We start from the raw sequence: 10,240 nt of genomic DNA, 5'->3' as shown, positions 1-10,240 counted from the left end.
TACCGTTCATGTCTACTGTCAGACCGGGTTATAGAGGACCTCAACTTGTGTGCAGCAGCAAGTTCCACGGATATGATGAAGGTTGCCTTGCCCGCTTCCCTGAGATACCTTATGTCTCCGTTCATGAGCTTCACCAGTCTACTGCTCACGAGCAGGCCAATTCCCTCCTCAGATATGGCTATGTCGTTTCCAAACATCTGGTTCAGCAATCCTTCCGGAATCCCACCACCCGCATGTGTTATCCTGATCCAGAAATATTATTCAAAATCTCATACTAATCGCTAAACTTGTAATACAAGCAACCCACTTATACATGAGATCAATATTAGAGATCAGAAAACCGTTTGTTTGTACAAGATACATGTTAAGACATAGTTCAGACACATCAATGTTGTGAAGCTTTACCTGAGCTCCAAATGCACAAGATGAACGGATTGTCCTAACTGATCTTTGGTCAAATTGGCTGCAATAGTAAGCTGGCCTCCGGTTGGCATAAAATTAATTGAAACGGCTAAGAAATCAGCCAAGACTTGTTGAAGCCTAAGACTATCCCCATACAAGGTCTCATTCATGATCTCTTCTGCTGCATCATGGACAATCTGGATACTCTTGGCATTGCTCTTAATCATTACTTGACTGACTGAGGCAAGCAGTACTTCATGCAAAGTGAACTCCACCATTTCCAGGTCCAAGTAGCTGTCAAGGGATCAGAAAACAGAGAATTATTAAGACAACCAAGAGTATCATGAAGTAGTTGTGTTAATGTGAGGTTAAAATAGAAGAAAAAAAAAATCTCTCGTCAATGACTGGAATTTATCTTACCCGTCAATGATGGTGTCAAGATCCGAGTCATCTAGTATTTTGTTGAGCTGGTGCTGGCACTGGGCACTAGTATGCAGAAGCTGTTTTTGCTCTGTTCCCAACTCAGTACCCTCCATCATTTTCCGAGAAAACATTATACCAGCTAAAGGATTCCTGATCTGCCTTTTAATATAAGACAATTCTTTCGATCTCTTCACAGCAGTTTGTTCTGACAAGCGCTGGACATGGAGTGCTTGTTGCAGCTCTGGGCTAGCCAGCTGCAAGAAGCAAAACACCCCAGTGACTGAGCCCTCACTGTCCAATTTCTTGCTCACACACAACAGGCATTCTATGTGCTTTCCACTGCGAGCACTGAAACCAAAAGGAACCTTTTCGGATACCTGACCTGTCATGGCATGGTTAAGTACAATACCAAGATTTACGAAAGCTTCTTGACTCTTCAGAGGACAACAGGCCATGTTGATCCCAAAAACCTCCCCCAACAGCATTTTATCTATTACCTCCTCTCGTTTCCACCCAGTTAACTTCGTCATCGCTGGATTCCACTCAGAACACCAGCCAAATTCATCAGTACCAAATATTGGGGGGATCAACGGGTTTGGGTTCTGTACAATTGCCTTGTAATCACCTTCAATCCGGGTGAACTTGTCCATCACAGTCTTCTGACCAGTGATATCCTGGGCCACAAAACAAACCCCCACAACATTTTCACGAATGTCTCTGCTGGCACAAGCATTCACAACTAAGCTGATGGGACCAAGGTCACTCCTAGAACCATGTGTTTTTATCTCAAATTGGATGTTTTGTTCCTCTTTGCCTGATCAAAAGAAAAGGAAAAGGATGAACTTAATACAAATAGAAGACTGCAATTGAAAAAAAGATAAACTCACATAAGAATCCAAACATGCATATGTGCTAGTAATATTTGACAATCTAAAAATGCCTAAGGTGTCAAATAGGGTTATGACATACCATGCAACGCCAAGTCCAACATCCTTTTCACCATTTTAGTTGAAGAATCTTCCACGAGCGAGAGCAAATGGTTTCCAATTGCTTTATCAACAGAGAGACCAGTTAACTCAGAAATTTTTGTATTCCAACCATTAACCAGCCCATCAACATCAACCGCCAAAATTGGAACTGTGGCTGTTTCAATCAAACGGACCATCTCGCTTGTCACTGCTTCCAGTTCTTGCATGCCTTCAATTTTTAGGTCACTAAGCTTTACATGGATTGCGTTGGGGTTTACATCCACAGTTTCAACATCTTTGAATGCATTCCTCAGAATAAGCTGCAAAGAATGAATTGCATCCATTTCAAAGTCCTTCCAAGGTAAGCTCCTTGACTTGACAACTTCAAGGAAAGCCTTGAATGATGATCTAGGGTGCATTCTCCAACCATCATCCTTCTCACCAGATTCATGTTTTGCACCACCCCATCGAATTTCTGCCGCAGTGTGGGATCGAAACCAGAATAGCATGTCCTTGGAAGTTATCCTCACAGCTGCCATTCCACATACTACATCACCAAGAGCAAGAGCCCCTGGGAACCCTGCGTCATACAAACTATCCGTACTCAAACCTGTGGAATCCATATGGTACTCAGCGAGCCACGAGGCTATGTCATGAAGCTGGAAGTCACTTGGAGTTATGCCAAGTCTCCATATCTTGCTCTTGTATAATAGGGCAGCTCCATCACATTTCACTAGATCCATAATATTAGGGCTCTGTGACACAATACCCAAGGGTGCATCTCGTAACAACATATCACACAACAGCGTTTGGGTGCGCAGGATGTTCTTCTCAACCATCTGATCTTCCAACTCTATTTCCTTATTGACATGGATGGCAAATACTTGAGCTAGAAACTCACAGGCATACCTGAGAGGGAAAGGAACAAATCTTGGACTTGTATTATGACATACTACCAAACCCCAAAGTCTCTTTCTTTTTTGAGGCTGAACAGAATCAGGACTGGCTACCTCATCATCCCCCTCGTTAACCACTACTGCCATAACAAGAGATGCAATAGATTCCATATTCTTCATATATTGTAAATGGCAACTATGTGGGGATCTTAGGGTTGAACCGCACAATGTGAGATCAAATGGAAGCTTCTCATCTTGAAGCACCTTCACCTGTTTTGCACAACAGTCAACAATCATTCGGACCTTATTCTTCATAAATAGGAACCGCGAAGCCTGAGGTATGTCAGTGGATGGATAATGCAAACCTAGATATGGCTCCAGGCCAGGCTTCGTAATCTCAGAGACCACTTCCCCATGATCATCATCATGAAATTTATAGGCCATCACCCTGTCATAACCGGTGAGTTCAAAAACCTCTTGGACCATTGTATCACAAAGCCTCTCCATGCTCCCACTAGGCAAAGACTGCAATCGGGCAATTGCTTTAGCTGCCAGCTTGTATGACTGCAGGGCCCCAGCAGCAGTCATAGGGACTTCATAAGGCTTCACTGGCTCGAAGTCAATGATCAAACTGCCCGTTACTCGATGGGTTATTGCATAAAAAGGCTTGCCAGAGGTCTTGCAATGGACTAAGATGGGATTCAAGAGAGAAACCTCTCCGAATCCAAGGGCCTTATGCAATGCAGAGGCACTAGGGGCAGTGAAAATTGTTCTTATATCTGTTCCTACGCCAAGAACAGGGTAGTCCCCAACGCTTGGGACTGCATGACTGACCATGGTCAGCATTTCAGGGGCATTCTCACTGTATGCAATGACCTTGAAAGTTTTCTCATCTAAGGCTAGCAAGCATCCGAATGGCTGGATCAGCTTGCCTTTCTGTATGTGATGGAGATAAGCAGTGGTCACTTTATCTGACCTAGGTTGTTGATCCCTTCCAACTGAACCACTAACGCGCACCGAGTTCGAGTAGTCAAAGGAACTACCTGACTCCTCAAAATCTGCATGCAGCTTGGCATCAACAGTTGTCTGAGCAATAATTCTAGCACTGTGTCTAGACCGCCCTGAATTGGTGGATGAGTCGCTGGGTCTTGAAGAAGACATTCTCACATAAACTGAGAACGGAAAAGCACAATTACTTGGAAAGATATAAGAGGCATAACAATATGAACCCCTTTTAAAGATACTGCTAGTATTGATTACATAAAATAGTTAAGCTGATTCTACTTATGATCGATTTAATCTTCATCACAGCCATCACCATGAGGATCATTGTAATACTAAAAGTAAGAATCAGGCTAACATACTTACAAGACTACACCTACTTCTGAACAGCCTGTTATTATGCGACTCGATACACAAACCTCCTCCTTCCCAAAACATTAGAAAACAAAGGTCTTTGTCCCATTTGCCACAACTGACACAAACAAATGAAACAATACTAACTGAAACCTTACTGAAAGCGAACAATTACTTAAGTCCACGTTGCTTTGGTTTCTTAAACAAAAAAATTAAGAACCAATTAGTTCGTTAATGGAAACCCAAATGAGAAAAGGTCAAAACAACTAGTAATTAAAGAAGCCAAATTAAATTTATACAGATTATGAGTAAACAACAGTTATAGCGTCAAAAAGGAAAAACACCAACTTCCTATAAATAATCAGAACCACATAGCTGCTATTAACAGAAATAAAGATAGACAAGCAAAGGAATGAAAACAGCCAAACCTTTTTAGCTGCAGTCTGCTGAATTCAGTTAGTCTCAGCTGCAAAACTGAGTCAAGTGACCCAACTTATACAGAAAACCAAATTGACGGAGAAAAACTTGGGATTGGTATAAAATGTTAAGATAATATCCTCTTAAGTCTCAAACTTCAATCCCACTAATCTCGATCACAGCCTCCTCTGTCTCCGGACACCAAACCCAGTAGCCAGTAGCAGCACTAAACAGTTAAAGGGGTTGCCTTTAATATAACAAAATTCAAAAGATGTACTATTTTAGAAAGCAAAATCCTCAAATGGGTCCACTCTGATACACAAAACGTTGCCCAAGAAATGGATCCAAGAGAGAGCTGTAGCTGGAAAGCTAGCAAGTTCTATAGGGATGGGTGGGAATGGTTTAGTATGGTTTCCTTTCCAAAAGGGTAAACAGAGGTGGTTGATGACAACCCATAAATAGATATCATCTCATTTTAATATTCTTGCTGAGCCAAACAAGTTTCCCATTCAGAAAATCAGGCGGTTCCCAACTGAAAATTGGAAAGAGAAACCAACCCATTGGCCGGGATATATAGAATATATCAATGGCGTGGTTAAGCATGATGATATTATTTCACTGTGATGAATAAACTAATAAGAAATTAGGCTGGGTCACAGCAGAGTGGTGGAGGAGAGAGAGAGACAGAGAGACAGAGAGAGAGAGAGAGAGAGAGAGTCGGGATAAGAAAACAAAATAAAAAGGCATGGCCTTTTTTAAACTCGAATAACAACAAAAGAAAGGGTAAGGGGACTTATGGGGGTCACGTGCAGAACCCAATCCTGTTTGCTGTGTATCAGTGTATTATTATATTGATGTGTATCAGTGTATTATTATATATCAGATACAGTCTTCTGTAGTGTGAGAATACCGTATTGCATTGTTGGTTTCACTCTCAGCTCGGTTGTGCGTTGGTCAGTCCCTCTTCACGAGGGTCATCTCTCCTAGCAACCGGCATTCGACGCAAACCACTGGATTTGGCCCATGCGTGGACGCAGTTGGTGTGTAGGGTCCATCTGTTTGCCTTCTTCCTTATCCTTGATGGTCACGTTTGATGGGTGGGGTTACTCGGCTTGTAGGTAATCAAGTTGGGGACATTATTTGTTGGTAGTTAAGTTGGTCCCGTAAGTAAAGTGTGGAGCTTTTGCAGAATTTGTGTGTGAAATATTAATGGGTTGGGTCCAAATTAGAAATGGACACACTGAGACCCATCTTTGTTAAAAGTCTCAAAGATGTTATTTGATGACAAAAAGTCTCAAAGATACAGTTTTCACTTTTCAGCCTGAACCTTTTCACCGCCCAAAAAAAAAGAAAAGAAAAAGGGAGCAAACCTTTGCCCTTTTTTGCACTCCATATTCTTAAGCATCTTATAGCAATGAGCATTTCAGGATAAACATTTGAACATGATAACTTTTGTCGTTGTTCCCCTCTTATTTTTTGACGGTGGAGAATTATCTGTTGGTATATACATTGTTGTTGAAAATGGGAATGCAAGGACGTGAAAACCAGTTGTACCAATCTTCGGAAAATGTGATCAACGAATGAAAGCGAAATACTTGGTGGAGGTGAGCAATTTTTCTTCCCGTCACCATCATGTCTTGGAAGAGAGCAAGTTATGCATCATTCATCCATTTTGTACAGATACCATGATCATGAGCTCCTACATGTCACCTGTAGTATATTGGAATATAGAAAATATTATGTCTTATACATGTCACACAGGTAGTTTTTATTATGTTTCATATTTAGATCGGTGCATTAGATACTAAGTTATATCAGGTTTTGATAAGAGTTTAAATTAAGTTATACCTTGACGCCCAAAACCTTGTGGAATAAGGAAAGGTTTTGAAGCATATTAAGGGGTCCTATTTATTTCCTTTTTTGCATGAACCGTTGCTTAGTGGGCTTGGAAGATTAGTCAAGTCGGCCTTCGGTGATGAGTAGAGACGACTTGACCTAGCCCTATATAAGCTTAAGGCCCTGCTCTAGTCTCTAACCCTAATCTCATCATAAAGAGAGAACTGAAACAGATTCTGAGAGAGAGCAGAAGTCTTGAGCCATTCCTGTTTTTTTTAGGATTGTTGCTGCTGCGGTTGAATGAGTTCAGAAGTCGTGTACTCAAGAAAGATGGCGCCAAGTATTTCTTTACGTATTTCAGGTTGTTTGAAAGATCATGAACACGCATATAAAGAAATCTAACAATTGGTATCAGAGCACATGGTTATTCACACACACTGAAATCGTTTTTACAAGCATGCCTATTACGATTTCTCAAACCCTAAAGAAATAACCAAAATTGCATCATACCTAAATTACTTAATAAGTTTCTTCAACAAATAAAATCTATTTTGTAATTTGTTGATGATAGCACAAGATAACACGTAATTTGTGTAAGCTATAAGTAATCTCTTGCCAAAAGGTGTGATACTTAATTAAGGAAGCTTGCATATGTTATTTGTTAGTTTTGTGAATAAAGTTAAACGGAAAAACTGTTTTCTCTTAACAAATTGAGAATCGGTTTCTTGGAAAGTATTTATACTTTCTTTTGCAAATCCTTACAGATTTGAACACTCCCTTAATCAATTTTTCGCAAATTGAAAGATTCACTAGATCAAACTTCAAAATATGGACGTTTGATTTTGAAGTTATTCTCAGAATGAATGAGATCATTTATGATCTCACTCATGATTATATTTAATTCAAGCTAGCCATTTAGCTTATGTATCTTGTAGTACAACTCCTAGAGCTTAGGGAAAAGGAAAAGCATTTGGCGGTTAATAGGAGCCACTCATGTCAACTAATCATGAATGGAATTCTAGTAAAGAATATAGTGGAGAAGGGGAACGAAGATGAGCTGGAACGAAAAAGGGTTAAGGCACAGCGACACCTTATGGAGGACCCATAAGAATATACACGGCTACAAAGGACAGTCTCAGAAGTCTCAAGATCACTATAAAGCTCAATGTATGTGCTTATGGGAGAGGAAGAAACATCAATAAGCTACTTCGATACAAGAATCTCCTAGTGCAGTCTGTGAAACCTACGCCCTAAACTGAATCACCTGTTGAGATTTTCAATACCACCACTAATAGGAAGATAGTTGTACTTGACCCATTCCCTACTAGGGAGAACAACACTTTCATGGTAGCACGTTGTGACAAGGAGGATTGGATAGCTACCTCTTGTTTTCATTAAATATTATTGGAGTAGTTGATTTTAAGTTGGATTCAGGATTTATTTTAGAGTTGGATGATGTAGTTTTAGTACCCTAAATAAAGAGAAATTTAATTTATATTTCAAGATTACTAAGACTTGGTTTTATTTTGGATTCAATAAAGATGTTTTTGTATCTTAGAATTCGAAGACAATAAAGATGGATTATATTGTCTCGATTACAATAAAGATGGTGAAGTTTTAATAGCTGAATCGAGTGAGAAAAAGATTGGAAGTGAAGGAACATCCACTAGGTTATGACATGGATGTTTAGGGCACATTTCAAAAGAAAGAATGAAAATTCTTGTTAAGGAACAAATCTTGCCATTACTGACTTTCGGTAATGATGAAATTTGTATTGAATGTGTTAAAGAAAAACTCACTAAGACTAAAAGGAAAAGTGCAATAGTGATCTATTAGAAATTATCCACACAGACATTTGTGAACCATTCCTTCATCAAACAATTGATGGAAATCGCTATTTCATTGCCTTTTAGATGATCATTCTCGTTTTGGTTATCTATATCTCATAGCAGAAAAATCTCAAGCTTTTGAATGCTCAAAACATTTCAAACTGAAGTAGAAAGACAACTTGAGAAAAAGATCAAAATTGTGAGGTCAGACATAAGGGGTGAATATTATGGATGTTTGATGAAGGAGGAAGATGTGCCAGACTATTTTACTAGGTATCTACAAGAAAATGGAATAGTTGCTCAGTACACTACTCCAGGAATTCGGCAACAGAATGGTGTGGCTGAGAAAAGAAATCAAACTTTGAATGATCGAATTTTGAAGGAGACTGCTTAGTACACAAAGCCAGGATTTCAGCAACAAAATGGTGTGGCTGAGAGAAGAAATCAAACTTTGAAGGACATGGTTCGTAGCATGATTTCCAAAACTGATTTGCCTAAGAGTCTATGGACAGAAGCGATCAAAACAGTAAACTACATACTTAATATAGTGCCTAGCAAGTCTGTGCCAAAGCACGTAAAAATTTGTTGGCTTTGCCTAATCATTTAACCAGAACCAACTCATTCCTGTGAACTACGAATTGACTTCCAGAAAACACAACTAGTCTTAGCTCTCAGGGATAATCTAGTATTACATCAAACAATTCATAGTTTCACACTGCTTCTTTCAGAAAAGCAAATACATATCTAACATCAGTCTAGCTTGCATAAATTTAGGCAACAAAACATCCAAAGGGTTAATTTTAGATCCACATACATCCCATTGGGCAAAAAGAATGTCTTTGTTGCAAAAAGGGTGTGCCTTTATAAACAGGCTCAAAGTAAGTGACCTTGTGTTCTTTCAGCATCCTCCAAAATATCTTGGAATCCAGAGAGATTGAATTGCATTAGCTTAGTGTTTCTAAGAAGTAATAAGGAGCACTGCTGATAAAGTTGGTTCTGTAAATTGTAATTTATTAAAAGGCTTAATCCTGCTATAATACTCAAAACCAAACTACAACATGCTTGAAGAGATTAAGTAAGGTGAACTTTTTAGGAAGCTTCACTAATACACCCAACATATGGGCTGAAATTGTAAAAAAAAAAAAAAAAAAAACCCCCCACATGGAATGCACTTTTGAAATACATCCAAAACCCATTTACTACATAAGAAATTGGTGTTGAAGTTCCTATAAATTATGTGACTGCCACTGATCAACTTAAAAGAAACCCAACATAAAAAACTGAAAAAGCACCCAAAACAAGCCCAACCCAATTTTATAAATAAAAAAACCCCAAACAATTCATTACAAACAAAATGTCTCAAAAATCATAGCTTCATTAACGTGTCATGTTGATAATGGCTGTCATGTTCCACACCTTTACTATCATGTTGATTAATGGCTATAATGTTCCAGTATAGGGTAATAACACTAGTTTCCTATGACACCCTATTTCTAATGCATGTCACCCCTTGTAATGTTCCAGTCTAGGGTAATAACACTGCTAGTTTTCTATGACATCATATTTCTAATGCATGTCTATTCCTGTAATGTTCCAGTCTAGGGTAAGAACACTGCTAGTTTTTTATGACATCATATTTCTAATGCATATCTATCCATGTAAAGTTCGAATCTAGGATAATAACACTACTGGTTCCTATGACATCCTATTTCTAATGCATGTCTACCCCTATAATGTTCCAGTCTAGGGTAATAACACTGCTAGTTTACTGTCATATTGATTAATTTCTGTCATATTGATATTTCTAATGCATGTCTACCAAAGAAATGATAAAGAAAGAACAAACCAGACCAACTCAAAACAAGCCGAGCCCAGATTTTTAAAAAAAACCCAAACAATTTATTATAAAAAAATCCGTGAAGCATTAAAAACAAGCCGAGCTTAGATTGTTAATATTACTATGTCATAGAAGTACATTGTTAATACTTTGTCATATAAGTACATTGTTAAACAAAAATAAGATCCATAACTGAAATAGTAACAAAAGATAAATTGATTATCAAAGCTTAAAATACATTCCAAAAATCAACTAAAATTCGAAGAGAAACACATA

The 10,240-nt window shown here is 38.7% G+C and overlaps 1 protein-coding gene across 1 annotated transcript; it reads right to left on the bottom strand.

Annotated features, from left to right (window-relative positions):
• On the bottom strand, positions 402 to 5,214 carry LOC18772931 (phytochrome A). Its single transcript, XM_007204895.2, has 4 exons — positions 4,474 to 5,214; positions 1,795 to 3,861; positions 823 to 1,639; positions 402 to 696 (listed from the first exon to the last, which is right to left on the bottom strand). Exons 2-4 carry the CDS (start codon positions 3,848 to 3,850, stop codon positions 402 to 404), a joined length of 3,168 nt encoding a protein of 1,055 aa, XP_007204957.1. The 5' UTR covers positions 3,851 to 3,861; positions 4,474 to 5,214.

This window comes from Prunus persica, chromosome G6 (assembly GCF_000346465.2).
Source record: "Prunus persica cultivar Lovell chromosome G6, Prunus_persica_NCBIv2, whole genome shotgun sequence".
In the NCBI taxonomy this organism is placed as follows: domain Eukaryota; kingdom Viridiplantae; phylum Streptophyta; class Magnoliopsida; order Rosales; family Rosaceae; genus Prunus; species Prunus persica.
The sequence above is the reverse complement of the archived record's forward strand: the minus strand, read 5'-3'. Positions and strand labels throughout refer to the sequence as shown.